At 36.6% G+C, this 15,457-nt stretch overlaps 1 protein-coding gene across 1 annotated transcript in view; it reads left to right on the top strand.

Moving 5' to 3' along the window:
• MEIKIN (meiotic kinetochore factor) overlaps positions 1-15,457 on the top strand; it is a 78,900-nt gene that overhangs the window by 61,255 nt on the left and 2,188 nt on the right. Inside the window, exon 12 of the mRNA XM_029941871.1 lies at positions 7,037-7,160. Coding sequence (XP_029797731.1) covers positions 7,037-7,160 — 124 coding nt within the window. The remainder of the gene's footprint in view (positions 1-7,036; positions 7,161-15,457) is intronic.

Here is a 15,457-nt window from a genome sequence, read left to right as displayed (position 1 = left end):
TTTTTTTTTTTTTTTTTTTTTTTTTTTTTTGAGTCTTTGGCTTCTCTCTGAAACACTCTGTAGTTTTCACTGTTTGGGTCATTATTCCCACTTGATGTCATCATTTCCCACCTAATGACAGTATTTCACATTCCTGATACTATTGTAAATGGTATTCTTAATTTCAGTTTCTATTAATGCTCGCATATAAAACCACTTGTGTGTGTGTGTGTGTGTGTGTGTGTGTGTGTTGATCATCATATTAGTCTGTTTGAGTTCCCATAATTGAAGACTACACACTGGGTGGCTTACATAATAGAAATTTATTTTCTCACTTTCTTGGACTTTATCTTGGGAAGTCCAAGGCCAAGGTGTTGACCTATTCAGTTCCTGCAAGGGCTTTCTTCTGTCTTATAGAAAACCACCTTCTTGCCGTGATTTCACATCACCTTTTCTCTCTTTGCACAAAGAGAAAAGAGCTCTGGTATTTCTTTCCCTTGTTTACAGGGCACTTGCACTTTCAGATTAGGACCTCACCTTTAATAATTAGTTAACTTTTATTACCCTCTCACAGAGCCTCTCTCCAAAGTCAGTTTCCTTGGGGGTTAGGACTTCAACATATGGAATTTCTTTAATTATTTATTTATTTAATATTTTTTAATGTTTATTTGGGGAGAGAGAGAGTGTGTGTGTGTATGTGCATGAGTTGGGGAGGGCCAGTAAGGGAGAGAGAGACTCCATGCTCAGTGTCAGGCTCAATGTGGGGCTTGATCTCATAATTGTGAGATCATTACCTGAGCTGAAATCAAGAGTTGGGTGCTTAAATGACTGAACCACTCAGGCACCCCTCAACATATGAATTTTGTGGAAGCATTCTATTCATACCAACTATATTGCAAACTTGCTAAACTTGATTATTAGTTCTAGTAGTCTTCCATACCGCCCAAGATTCCATCATGCTTTAGACTATTAGGTTGTCTATGGAAAAAAAGATTTACCTCTTCCTTTTTAATCCAGATGCCTTTTTATTCTTGCCTAATTTCACTGGCTAAATTCTCCTGTACAATGCTGAGAGAGCAGTGGGGAGAGCAGATATCCTTGCTTTGTTTCTGCACTTTGAGGGAAAACATTCAGCAGTTCACCATTAAATATGATCTTAGCTGTAAGTTTTTCCTATGTTGAGGAAGTTCCCACCTTTTCCTAATATACTTAAGAGTTTTTATTAGGAATGAATGTTGGATTTTTGCTAAATGTACTTTTTGTAACCATTGAGATGATAATAGATTTTTTCTTTCTCTGTTTGTTAATATAATAAGTTAATGAATATGATATATTGATTTATGTTCTAATGTTAAATCAACTCTGCATCCTGGGATAAACCTCACTTGATTATGATATATTTTTATTTTTATATATTGATGTATTTGTGAAAAATGTTTTAGAATTTTTCCATCAATGTTTGTGAGGGTCTTTAGTTTTCTTTCTTTCTTTCTTAATGTCTGTCTGAGCTTCACATCTGAGTAATGCTCACCTCATAGAACAAGTTGGAAAGTATTCCTTCATCTTCAATTTTCTGGAAAAGAATTAGTATTATTTCTGCCTTCACTGTTTAGTAGAATTCACTAGTGAAGTCACCTAGACCTCTTTTTTTTTTTTTTGAAAGGAAATAAAATACAGTTAAAATTATCTTTAGGGCTGGGATGCCTGGGTGGCTCAGTTGGTTAAGCATCCGACATTGGCTCAGGTCATGATCTCACGGTGTCTGCATTCCAGCCCCACACCTGGCTCTCAGCTCTCAGCGTGGAGTGAGCCTTAGATCCTCTGTCTCCCTCTGTCTTTGACATGTGCCCGCACATCCCCCCCGCCCCCGCCAGATAAATAAACATTAAAAAAATCTCTTTAGGGCTATTCAACTTACCTATTTCTTCTTGAGTGAACTTTGGTGGTTTTTGTATTTCAAGGAATTTGTCTATTTTCTAGAAGTTGACAAATTTATTGTCAAATGATCTTTATAGTATTCCTTTATTATCCTTTTAATATAGTGGTATCTGTAGTGATATAGCCTTTCTCATTCCTGATATTGGTAATTTGTGTCTTCTTTTTTTCTTTCCTCATTAATCTGGCTAGAAGTTTGGTTTATTGATTTTTCTCTCTTTTTCTATTTTCTGTTTCATCAATTTCTCCTTTCATGTTATTTTCTTTTGCTTACTTTGGGTTTGGTTTTCTTTTCTTACTTTCTTAAGATAAAAGATGAGGTCATTAACAGGAGACTTTTCTTGTTTTCTTTTCTTTTCTTTTTTTAAATATTTATTTTTGAGAGAGGGAGGGAGGGGGAGAGAGAGAGAGAGAACATGAGCAGGGAAGGGACCGAGAGAGAGGGAGACACAGAATCTGAAGCAGGCTCCAGGCTCTGAGCTGTCAGCACAGAGCTCAGCAAGGGCTCAAGGTCAGGTGAACCGCAAGATCATGACCTGAACCAAAGTCAGACACTTAACCTGTCATAGACTCTAAGTCTAAAGTTCTTTCTTGTCTTAGCAAGAAAGCAGGATGCAGGATTAAAACAAGAGATGGCTAATATCCTGGAAAGACAATAGCCCCAAATAAGGATCTTTGCCCCGTATTTATTAAGATCAGAAGGCTTACAAATGTGATGGGCGTGCACAGAGTCAGTGACTTGGTGAACATCAACTCATGGGCATGAGGGAAAGGGGGTTTTGAAGATATACAGTGTTTGGGATTTGGGTCAATAAAAAACAAAATCCTGGTGCTAGGCAGATGGGCAGATGGTTGTTAATGACAGACTGGATGGACAGACAGGATGCAGTGAGTCTGTTTATCTTAGCTAGCCTTAGGGACAAGACAGATAGGGCAAAACACTTGAGGGTCAACAAGGCACCTTTTCTTTTTTAAATCAACGCCATTCTGAGCAGCGTTACCTGCAGTGCAGTGCGGTGGATGATAGCCCTATTTACCTGCTTACCTAGCTTGGTCCTTCCCTCCTCGGAAATCAGCTTTCTGCTATAGTACTAAGTTGGTGGGTGCTTTGCCCTGAATGCCTAATTTGCTTACCTCATATACCTTTGTTTTGGGTGCATTAGCATCACTCTTTATTCTGGGCCCTTTGCCTCTCCCTCTCTATTCCAGGGGCTCTGCACCCCCTCTTTATTCTGGGGTGCCTTTGTACTTCCCTATTCTTGGTGCCTTTTCACCTCCCTATTCTGGGGTACCAATCTTGTTTACCCAAACATGGGTGAGAGCATCCCATGGCTTTTTACTCATTATGTTAACCCATTGGTGCAAGCCCAGGGAAATCCTAAACTTATTCCCCACATTAGTTGACTAAGCCACCCAGGTGCCCTGACCTTTCTTGTTTTCTAATGTGCAAATTTACCTCAACTATTGCTTTAGCAGAGTCCCACAAGTTTTTACATGCTGTATTTTCATTTTCATGCAGTTCACGTACTTTCCACTTAACCTATTTATTTACTCTTTGATCCAAGGCCTGTTTAGAAGTGTGCTTTTTCTTTTCCCTAATACTTGAAAAATTTTCAAAAATCTTTCTGTTACTAGTTTCTTATTTAATCCCATTGTGGTCTAAAATGATTCATTGTATGTCTTGTATGCATGCTTTTTTATGGACATGTTTTATAACCCATTTGGTATATTTTGGTAAGTGTTCTGTGTGCACTTGAGAATAATGTGTATTCTGCTTTTTTTTTTTAGTAGAATGATCTACAGTATCAGTCATATCAGATTGATTGTTAGCAATGTTCAATTCAACTATCTTTGCTGATGTTTTGCCTTTGTCTATCAATTATTAAGAGATATTAAAATATAAGACTATCAGGGTGCTTGGGTGACTCTGTTGGAAGAGCATGAGACTCTTGATCTCAAAAATATCAGACTATAATGGCGGATTTGTCCGTTTCTACTTTTATTTCTATCCTTTTTTGTTTTATATGTTTTTGAAGCTCTGTTACTAAGTGGGTAAGCAGTTAGGATTGCTGAGGATTGTTTTATTTTCTTGATTAATTCACCCCTTGTCATTATGAAGGAACTTCTTTATTCCTGGTAATATTCTTTGCACAGAAATCTCCTTTTTATGATATTACTAAAGCTACTCTAGCTTTCTTTTGGCTATTGTTAACATGGTATATATTTTTATATCCTTTTAATTTTTCTAAATTTTTTTAATTTTTAAAAAGTTTCAGGTTTATAGCAAACTTGAGAAAGAGGGATGCAGAGATTTCTTATATATCCAGTATTTCAATATGTGCATAGCTACCATCGTTATCAATATAATTCACCAAGTGGTACTTTTTTTTTTTTTAACCAAGGATGAACCTACATTGGCACATTATAATCACTCAAAGTCCGTAGTTTAACTTCCGGTCCATTCTTGGTATTGCCTCTTCTGCGGGGTTGGATAAAGGTTTGACTGCTGTCAATATTTTAGATATTGGCCATTCTAATAAGTGTGTAGTTGTATCTCATTGTTGTTTTATTTTGCACTCCTTGATGAAGAAATGTCATGTGCTTACTTGCCATCTGTATATTTTGGTGAACTCTCTGGTAAGGTCTTCAGCCTGGTTTTTAATTGTGTTGTTGTTGTTGTTGTTGTTGTTGTTGTTGTTGTTGTTTTTACTCTTGAGATTTAAAGAGTCCTTTTTAAGAGTTCTGACCCCTTGGAGTATCCTTCCTGAGCCATACCAGATAGTTTATGCTAACAATGTGATTTATGGTAAATACCTGTTTTTGATGCCTGAGGCTTTGGGCTACCTCTATCTCAGTTTGACCTCTGGGAGACTGGGGTCTGAGTCAAGGTTTACTGGGCTTCTGGTGTTGGCAACACTTTGCACATAGGAAAATTAAACACGACCCATGCGACTCAACTGGAAGCTTATCATCCTGTTTTGAACTCTTGTACTTTTTCTTCGGATTCCCCCATGTGCCTTTTCCATTAGTGGATTTTAATTTGTATTTTATTGTGTAATAAACCATAACTGTCAATATACCAGCTTTTCTGACTCATGTGAGTCATTTTGGTACCTCATTAAGCCTGATGTGGTCTTGGGGACTACTATATCTTTTCTTTCTGTTTTTTTTAAAGTTCTCCTTATTGTGGGTATGCTCTAATTCACTAGAATGTATACTTAAAGAGATTAGTATTGTATTTGCTGTTGTTTTTTAATTCTAATGTTGCTTGTAACTTTAGGCTTCCTGAATGTGTGTACTCATGTCTTTCATCAGTTTGGGAAATTTCTCAGCGGTTACCTGTTTTATTCTCTCTAGAATGGTAATTGGCATAAGTTAGGCATCTTTCTGTCCTCCACATCTTTCAAAGTCTATTTAATATTTTTCACATATTTGTTGGGGCACCTGAGTGGCTCAGTCAATTAAGCATCCAACTCTTGATTTTGGTTCATGTCATGATCTCATGGTTTGTGGATTCAAACCCTGCATTGGGCTCTGCAGTGACAGTGCAGGGCCTGCTTGGGGTATTCATTTTCTCTCTCTGTCTCTCTCTCTCTAAAAAATAAACAAACATTAAAAATCTAAAAAATATTTTTCATTTATTTGTTGTATTCTGGGTAATTTAATCAATAATTCTTCATTTGTGTCTATTTTGCTGCTTAAGGCTTCCCTTGAATTTTGTATTCCAACAATTTTATTTTTCATTTCAAGACATTCTCATTGTTTCTTTCTCAAATCTACATTTCACTCCAGATAGTCTCTTGTTGCTTGCTCACACATGAGATTTTAATTGTTAGTTGTTTAATAACTTCATACATAGTTATTCTATTCTGAGTTGGCAATTCTGATATCTGATGTTCTAAGGACTTAATTCCACTGTTTGATACTGTACAGTCTTAAACATGGTAGCTTGATTTTTCATGAGTTTGGTACTTTATTTATTATTGTTATAATAAAATTAGAGGATAAGGTAAAATATATTTTGTCCATTATTTCTGCTTGGAACTATTCTGAGCTGAATCTTGAAGAACAAGTTTGATATTGACCCTGATTATTTATTTCCTTGCTCTTAGTTGATAAAAATCCTGTGAGCCTAAAATGGGATCCCATCCTCCTGAGAGGATTCATAGGTGTTTCTACTACAACAGCTATAGCGAGGCTTGAGTATTAATCTAGGACCATTTTACTCCCCTCAAGGATTTTGGCTTAGTGCCAGAATCTCAGATTCAGCAATCCCATCTTCCTTTTGGCCCATTTACAATGTCCTTGTCTCAGCCAGTCACTGTGCTCGGGGCATGGCATGTGTTGATTGGCTACACTGGGTCCTACAGCCATCTTGATGCCCAAAAGTACTGTCAGTTCCACCTGCGTCATAAGGAAGGGGTGGTGTACAGCCTAGGAGAATGTGTAGATTCTTCCAAGAAAACTCTGGTACTGTTTAGTATCAGAAGAATGGAAAAGATGTTAGGCAGGAAAATAGCAGATGTCCACCACAGAAGATGATATGAATTTTTACAGTAGAAGATGTTTCTGTATCAGCTTTATTTAAAATGTAAGAGCCTTTTATAAATGTGTATCTCTACTTCTGAGTTCTAAGAAGTAAGATATGGCATGTTAATCTAGAGCCTGTATTGTCTGTTTGATGGGCAGTTGTCAAAATCCATTGAGTTGAGAAATCAAGGAAATCTAATGTTTGGCTCATAATTAAATTTGTGTTTTAATTCACTAAATTATATTAAGTTGCTCTCACACTTTGTAATGCTTGAATATTAACTCTATCATTCTCTCTCTGTGTTCTTAAATAAGTTATCCAAGTTCTTTAAACATAAGCTTCCTCATTTTACAAGTAGTGCATTTGATGGATTTAATATAGGGTTAATATAATCTACCCTGTTTGCTTCTGGTGGTTATTATTTAAGCAAATGTTTTCAAACCATTTCAATGTTTTCAAGCATTTCATAAATGCTTTCTATCATTAATATGTATGAAATATGGATGTTGAGAATATTTGCCTTTGAAATAAAACAACTTACAAATATAGTACCTGAAAGAATTATGCATTATCTGCTTTTTTCTTTTACAGTTTCCTTCAAATAAATCAGAAACATGTTGTATTATTAGAGCAACACCAGGAACTAGACAAGTGAAAAATAAAGGTGTTGTTGTAAAGAAGAAGAAATATTCTCTACCTAAAGATATTCCCCAAGGTACTATAGTGTGAATGCAGAGCCTACATTTTGGGTGATACAAAACATCCTTTCATGGTAAATTCCTTATGTGCAAAGGAAGTCCACTTAAATTGTATTCTGAGATCTCTTATACAAAATGAAAATGGTAAGATTATAAAAAGTGTGGTTAGCTGTCAGAACCTGACCAAAATAATTTTTAAATGTCAAATACTTAATCTTCTGAAAAATTAGCTATGATACTGATTTAAATGTATTTATCTAGGATACTGTTCTTATAACTAGTTGAAATTTAGTGTTGTTGTGTTCCACTTTATTTTTTAAATATAAATCCAAGTTAGTTAACATATAGTACAATAATGATTTCACGAATAGAATTTAGTGATTCATCACTTAACATATAACACCCAGTACTCCTCCCAACAAATGCCCTCCTTAATGCCCATCACCCCTTTAAGCCCATTCCCCACCCAAACACTCTGCCAATAAGCCTCAGTTTGTTCTCTTTATTTAAGAGTCTCTTGTCTTTATCTTATTTTTGATTCCCTTCCCCTATGTTCATCTGTTTTGTTTCCTAAATTCCACATATTAGTGAAATGGTATGCTATTTGTCTTTCTCTGACTGACGTTTTTTTTTTTTTTAGCATGATACACTCTAGTTCCATCTGCGTTGTTGCAAATGACAAGATTTCATTATTTTTGGTCACCATGTAGTATTCCACTGTATAGATATATATATATACCACATCTTCTGTATTCGTTCATCAGTCGATGGACATTTGGGCTCTTTCCATACTTCGGCTATTGTGCTGCTATAAACATTGGGGTGCCTGTGTCCCTTCAAATCAACATTTTTGTGCCCTTTGGATAAATACCTAGTAGTGCAATTGCTGGATAGTAGAGTAGTTCTATTTTTAATTTTTTGAGGAACCTCCATACTGTTTTCCACCCTGTCTGAACCAGTTTTCATTCCCACCAGCAGTACAAAAGGGTTCCTTTTTTTCCACATCTCCACATCGTCAACATCTGTTGTTGCCTGATTTGTTAAATTTAACCATTCTGACAGGTGTAATGCAGTATCTCATTCTGGTTTTGATTTGTATTTTCCTGATAATGAGTGATGTTGACCATCATGTGCTTGTTAGCCATCTGGATGTCTTCTTTGGGAAAGCTTCTAGTCAGTCTTCTGCCCATTTCTTCACTGGATTATTTGTTTTTTGGGTGTTGAGTTTGGTAAGTTGGTAAGAGGTTGCTGCTTTTTTTCTCCTCTAGGATTTTGATGGTTTCCTTTCTCACACTTAGGTGTTTCATCTATTTTGAATATATTTTTGTGTATTTCGTGTATAGTGTAAGAAAGTGGTCCAGCTTCATTCTTCTGCATGTTGCTGTCCACTTTTACTATTTGCTGAAGAGACTGTCTTTGTTCCATAGGATATTCTTTCCTCCTTTATCAAAGATGAGCTGGCCATATCTTTATGGGTCTGTTTCTGGGTTTTCTATTCTGTACCATTGATCTATGTGTCTGTTCTTGCGCCAGTCCCATACAGTTTTGATGATTACAGCTTTGTAATACAGCTTGAAGTCCAGAATTGTGATGCCTCCTGCCTTGGATTTTTTTTTTAACTTTTTCAACGTTGCTTTGGTTATTTGTGGTCTTTTCTGGTTCCATATAAATTTTAGAATTGTTTGTTCTAGCTCTGGGAAGAATGATGGTCTAATTTTAAAAGGGGTTGCATTGAATATGTAGATTGCTTTGGGTAGTACCAACATTTTGACAGTTATTTGTTCTTCCAATCCATGAGCATGGAAGGTTTTTCCATTTTTTGTGTGTCGTCTTCAATTTATTTCATAAGCTTTCTATAGTTTCAGTGTATAGACTTTTCACCTCTTTGGTTAGGTTTATTCCTACATGTTTTATGGTTTTTTGTGCAGTTATAAATGGGATTTATTACTTGATTTCTCTTTCTGTTGCTTCATTGTTGGTTTATATAAATACAACCATATTCTGTACATTAATTTTATATCCTGTGATTTTTGCTGAATTCATGGATCAGTTCTAGCAGTTTTTCGGTGGTGTCTTTGGGTTTTTCACATAGAATATCATGTCATCAGCAAAGAGTGAAAATTTGACTTCCTCCTTGGCAATTTGGATGCCTTTTATTTCTTTGTGTTGATTGCTGAGGCTAGGATTTCCAACACTATGTTGAATAACAGTGGTGAGAGTGGACATCTCTGTTGTTTTTCTGACCTTAGGAGGAAAGCTCTTAGTTTTTTCCCATTGAGAATGATATTAACTGTGGGTCTTTCATATATAGTCTTTATGATCTTGAGGTATATTCCTTGTGTCCCTACGTTCTTGAGGGTTTTTGTCAAGAAAGGATGCTGTGTTTTGTCAAATACTTTTTCTGCGTCTATTGAGGGATTGTGTGGTTCTAATCCTGTCTTTTATTAATGTGATGTATCACATTGATTGATTTGTGGATATTGAACCAGCCTTACATCCCAGGAATAAATCCCACTCGGTCATGGTGAATAATTCTTTTAATGTAGTGTTGAATCTGGTTGCTAGTAGGGTTTCACTTTTAGTAGGATTCTTTCTGAAAATGTTTTTTATATATTTTTACATTCACTTAACATTGGTTGAGCACTTCCTTTGTGAAAGGCACTGAGCTAAGTATTTATTATATCTCATTTATTTCTTATTATGGGTTTATAATAGGCAGGTGTGTATTAGTATTCTCATTATATATGTAAAGAATATGGAACTTAAAATAGTATGTATTTCGTCCAAGATTTTACTGCTATTGGGTAATAGAGAGGAACTCAGTCTGTCAAAGCATTTTTTAAACTTTTTAGGTTTTTCTATACTTTCCTGACTGTCAGACAGAATGTCTGATTAATTATTGGAGCCTGAGAACCTTTTATGAGTAAGCAGGCAGTGAAGCAATTGAAATTTAATAGATTATGTACAACTTCAATCCAACTAAACTGTCTGCTTTTAATCCTTGTCCCCATTTCTGCTACAGAGCCTGCTCTGAGCACTCCCTAAGTCCACAGAGGTCTTTTTCTTTTTTTCAATTCATTGCTACTCAACAATTGCTATTCAAAACAAAATTTGACACTTAGTAATATATTACTACCTCACATAATTCACAATGCTGACTTCATATTCTTCAGGTTATGAAGTTTTCAAAGACAGAGGCCCCATAATAGACTTTTTTCTATCTCCATCTCTGATGAGATTAGCCTGGTGGTAGGGAATAGTAGATGCCATATCAGCCAGGTTTTTCCCAAAGAAGCAGAACTAATAGGTTACTAATAGGTTAACTAAGTACACACATAGACATATATGTATGCAGATACATATAAGGAGAGGTGTCTCAAGGAATTGACTTATGCATTTTAGGGTCTTGCTGAAAACTATAGAGCAGGCTGGAAACTCTGGGACAGGAATTGATGATGCAGTCCTTAGGAGATGAGGAATTTCTTCTTTCTTAGGAAAACCTTGGTTTTGCTCTTAAGACCTTTTAACTGATTGGTGAGGCCCAATTGTCAAGGATAATCTCCTAAAATCTGCTATTATAGATTTTAACCTTATCTATAAATTATCTTTGCAGCAACACCAAGATTGTTACTTAATTTAATTGGGTAATATAGCCAAAGCAAGTTGACACATGTAACTAACCATCACAGTCTACTTCATGTCTAGTATGTATTCATACACATATCCTTAAACCATACTTAAATAAAGGCTGTAACAAAGTTATACTTCTGCCTAGCATAATGCACCTATCCTGCATACAACCCCAAATGTGCTAATTCCTTTCTGAGAAGAAGATCCAAAATCCTTGGGGGGTGTTTACTCTTCTTGATACCCTGTATCTCAAGTACTGGGATATAAAGTTAACTATTTATTATTAAGACATTTTATGTTAGATGATTTGGGGATAAGAGAGAGAAGAAAACAAAGATACTTGCTTACACTAGTCATGTGGACATAACTGGTATTAATAACGACCTTTGTCTTCCACCCATTTCATATTTTTTTTCCCTCAGCAAGCACCTCAGCTGGTCATAGTTCTTAAACTAGTTAGGATGATACAAACCTCATTTAAGTAGGGTCTGGGCCATTAGTCCTGCTTGGAATGGGTAATTTTCCATTGACCTTAATCACTGGGCATGGTAAAACTAAAAGATGCCCTAAAGAATCTCTTGTATTCTGGACATACTCTTTCTTGCCTCCATTGTGGAGGAAATTTCACTTAGGTAGTCAGGATCAGTCGCCCCAGCCAGCATAGCAATTCCCTTCTTTGTCTGTTGATTCAGAGACCTGAGGAGCCCAAAGCAGCCAAGCGGTGGCAGTCTTAACTTCCAGTTCAATGGAATCATTGTTGTGTCTGTTGGTGGAAGCATCCTTCCCTTTGGAACTAAGACCTCTAGGACAGCAGAGCAAAAAGTCATGGGACCAGGAAGCAAAACATTTTGCTAGTGGGCTGCAAGGGGTTATATTGAGTTATCTCAGTTTCACCTCCATTTCTTGATTCCTGCATCTGTGAATCCTGGTAGTTGGGGAGAAATAGCACCATATATTTGATACTGATTCAGAGCACATACAATATTCTGGAGAACCTTATCCCAGCCCTGCAAGATATTGGTGCCTAACTGATACTCTAAGTCTTCACAAGGCCATTCCCTTATTCTGTCAAGTCAGCTGCTTCAAGATTGTGGGGAACATGGAAAGACCAGTGAATTCCATGAATTTGGGCCTTTTGCCACATTTCTTTTGCTGTGAAGTGAGTTCCTTGATGAGAAGCAATGCTCTTTGGGATATGATGGTGGATAAAGTATTTTCCAAGTTCTTGGATGGTCATTTTGTCAGAAGCATTACATGCAGGAAAGGCAAATCCATATCCAAAGTGTCTATTCCAGTAAGAGTAAAATGCTGTCCCTTCCATGATGAAAGTGGTACAAGGTAATCAACCTGCCACCTGGTAGCTGGCTGATCACTCCAGGGAATAGTGCCATATTGGGGATTAGGTGTTGGTCTCTCCTGCTAACAAATTGAATACTAATCAGTGGCTATAGCCAGGTTGGCTTTACTGAGTTGCTGAGCCCATGCATAACCACCATTAATGCCACCATGGCCATTTTGTTCATTAGTTTATCAGATGGTGATGGAGGTGGCTGAGGAAAGAAGCTAACTGGTATCTACATAATGGGTCTTATTATCTACTTGATTTTTAAAGTCTTTGTCTGCTGAGATCATCCTTTGATGAGTATTCACAGGGGACACAGATGTCCTCACATTTTTTGCCCATTCAGAGAATTCTATCTATATGCTTCTTCTCTAAATTTCCTTGTCATCAACTTTCCAGTCATGTCCCTTCCAAGTCTCTAACTATCCAGCCAAACTATAGGCCACAGTCCATGATTCAGTATATAACCACATATCTGGCCATTTCTCCTTTTAACAAAGGGAAAGTTGAGATTATTTCTGGAAGTTCTTTCTGACCACTGGGAGAACATACCTTCACCAATTTTCTTCAAGGATGCACCAGAAAGGAGCTTTCAGATTGTGCCTACATATCTGTAAACTAAGACTGAGGGTTTTTTTTCCCCTCAGCCAGCCAATTGTAGAGAGAATTCTTTATGATGCCAAAGTGCAGGCTGGGAGAGAGAAAATACTGTAGCAATAGTGGGGACCATGGGCATTTGGACCACTTCCTTATATAACTTACTTGTGCTTTTCAGGCTCCAGCTCAGTTTCATATATGCCATTTCTATTTGATAGTGTAGTGCTGCTCTGCACAGTCAACTTTATGGCTTGGTCCATCAGACTATGTATCATTCGTGATGGGCAGCTTAGCTCTCTTTCTAACTTGGTGTTCCATGGTCAAGTATTCAGTTTCTACTAAGGCCCAGTAGCAGACCAAAAGCTGTTTGTAAAAAAAAAAAAATAGTAGTTATTCAAAGAAAATGCTAGAGATATGCTCCAAAATCCTGAGGACCTATGCTGTGATTCATCTACAGGATCCAAAAAATATCTCTCACTGACATTTCTTGCACCACTGGATTTGCTAGATCTTTTGGTACAAGTGGCAGAGCATGTTGCACAGTAGCCTGGACCTGTTGTAGAACCTTCTCTTATTCTAAGGCTTCCTTAAAACCAGTAGCCTTTAGGCACTTGGTAAGGGGGTTGAAATAGTATGCTCAGATGAGGAGTATGTTGACTCCAAAATCTAAAAAGGCCCAGTAGGAGGAGCCAGATGCAACAACTTACCATATATCTTAGGTGGTATATTTCTCGTATTATTAGGCCTGTAGAAATTTCACTGTGGTGAAAAGAGACCCTGCAATTCCATTTCCCTGGACCATGGAATCCCAGCATTTCCACTTCCAAGAGTATATCCAACTATAATGTGTACATATGTTCATCAAAAGATGTACACTAGAATGTTCATAGCAGCACTTGGATAATAGTCCCAAACAGAATATAACCCAAGTGCCCACCAGCAATAGAATAGATCAATAAACTGTGTTAGATTCATTTGCTTTGGGAGTGCTATGTAGCAGTGAGCATCAACACTGTGCAGTTACATGCAACACTACTGATCACATAAGGAGCCAGACACAGCAGAGTACACTTAATATTACTTATAGTTAGTACAAACCTTGGCAAAAGTAAACTATGATGAAAACCACTGTAGTAAATGTCCTAGTTAGGGAGAGACTATTAACTAGAAAGCTTTATGAGAGGAAATGCTAGGCTGCTAGTAGTGTTCTGTTTCATTATCTGAATGCTGGTTATATAGGTATGAGAAGTTTGTATAAACCCATCAAGCTTTATAGTACATATATGTATACTTTTTTGGGGTATAAAAATAAAAAGTTAAAAAATAAAAATAGAGGTATCTGAGTGGCTTAGTTGATTAAGCATCCTACTCTTGATTTTGGCTCAGGTCATGATTCCATGCTTCATGAATTTGAGCCCCACTATCGGTGTGGAGCCTGCTTGGGATTTGGGATTTTCTCTGTCTCTCTCAAAAATAAATAAATCTTTAAAAAATTTTAATAAAATAAAAATAGAGAAACCTCTTTTAGTTTTATGGCTGTTCATATTAGTCTATGACATCAGATAATATCACAATTCTGGGCTTAAGTATTACAACAAATCAAAACTAAAATGTGTCTGGGAAGTTCTTCCAAGTGTTTAGACCAAAATTTTTAGTTTGATTCAGAGAGACCCCTTGATGTATGCTGAACCAATTATGCCACCTCCTGGCTTCTTTCTAGGTTCTCGCCTCATTTGGCAGCCTCTTCATTTAAGTAATTCCCTTTCAACTTCTGGCCACTGCGTCTGCCTTTCCTTTAGTAAAAATAGCAAAGCCCCAAGCTAACTAGTGATCATGTTATTTTAAACATGTAACGGCCTATTTTTAGTCGTGGCATTTAACGTTTTAGCTAGTTTGGCAGTTATCTAATCAGGACTGCAGTATGAAGCTTACTTTTGATGGTCTAGGACCCCTGCTCATCATGATGCTTGATCATTAATAATGATGATTAGAGAAAAAATAAGTGGTGAAAATGAACCATAAGAAGAATCCAAAAGAGATGTGATAGAGGAGGAAGTGTAGGTAAGTAGAAGTTTGAGAATGGTGACAACCATATGAAAGAGGCCTTCAAAAACATCCAGGTCAAGGTGTCTTGATGGTCCTCTGACCACCTACACCAGAATTACTGCAGACCTGGCAAATTACATTCTCTAGAGATATTGGCATAGGAGTCTACAATTTGAAGAACTCTCAAAGTAATTCCAAATTAGCACTAAAATTTGAGAGCCATTTAATGAACTATTCTTTTTTTCTTATTTTACATATAATAAAAATGACCTTGCCAGATGAATAGGTGACTTATCCTTATTTACACAGTTAATTAATGGTAGAATCAGAATTAGAACTTAGCTCTCTTGGTTTTCAGTAGTTTGGGTAGCTGTCAAATAAGGCATGTGGGGTAGATTAGATAGGGTTCTGAGTTTCTCAGCTCATCTATACAGAACAGTTTTGCTTCTCTTTGTTTTATACATTGGGCTTCTGTATTATATTTAAACAGAGAAATTTTTCTTGTTGATTCAATGTCAAAAAAGATGAAGTTTTGCAGTTCATTGGTTCATTTATTCAGTAAGTTCATAGATTCTGGATGTCATATGTTAGATGAAGTTAATGAAGTAATATTGAGATAAAGACATAGTTGTCTTTATGCAATTGTAATCTCACAAAGGAAGTCAGGTAGGTAAAACAAGTTCAATAGGTGCTTTCACA

Source organism: Suricata suricatta, chromosome 6 (assembly GCF_006229205.1).
Source record: "Suricata suricatta isolate VVHF042 chromosome 6, meerkat_22Aug2017_6uvM2_HiC, whole genome shotgun sequence".
Taxonomy (NCBI): Eukaryota; Metazoa; Chordata; class Mammalia; order Carnivora; family Herpestidae; genus Suricata; species Suricata suricatta.
Note: the sequence above shows the minus strand (reverse complement) of the source record. Positions and strands in the feature narration are given on the sequence as shown.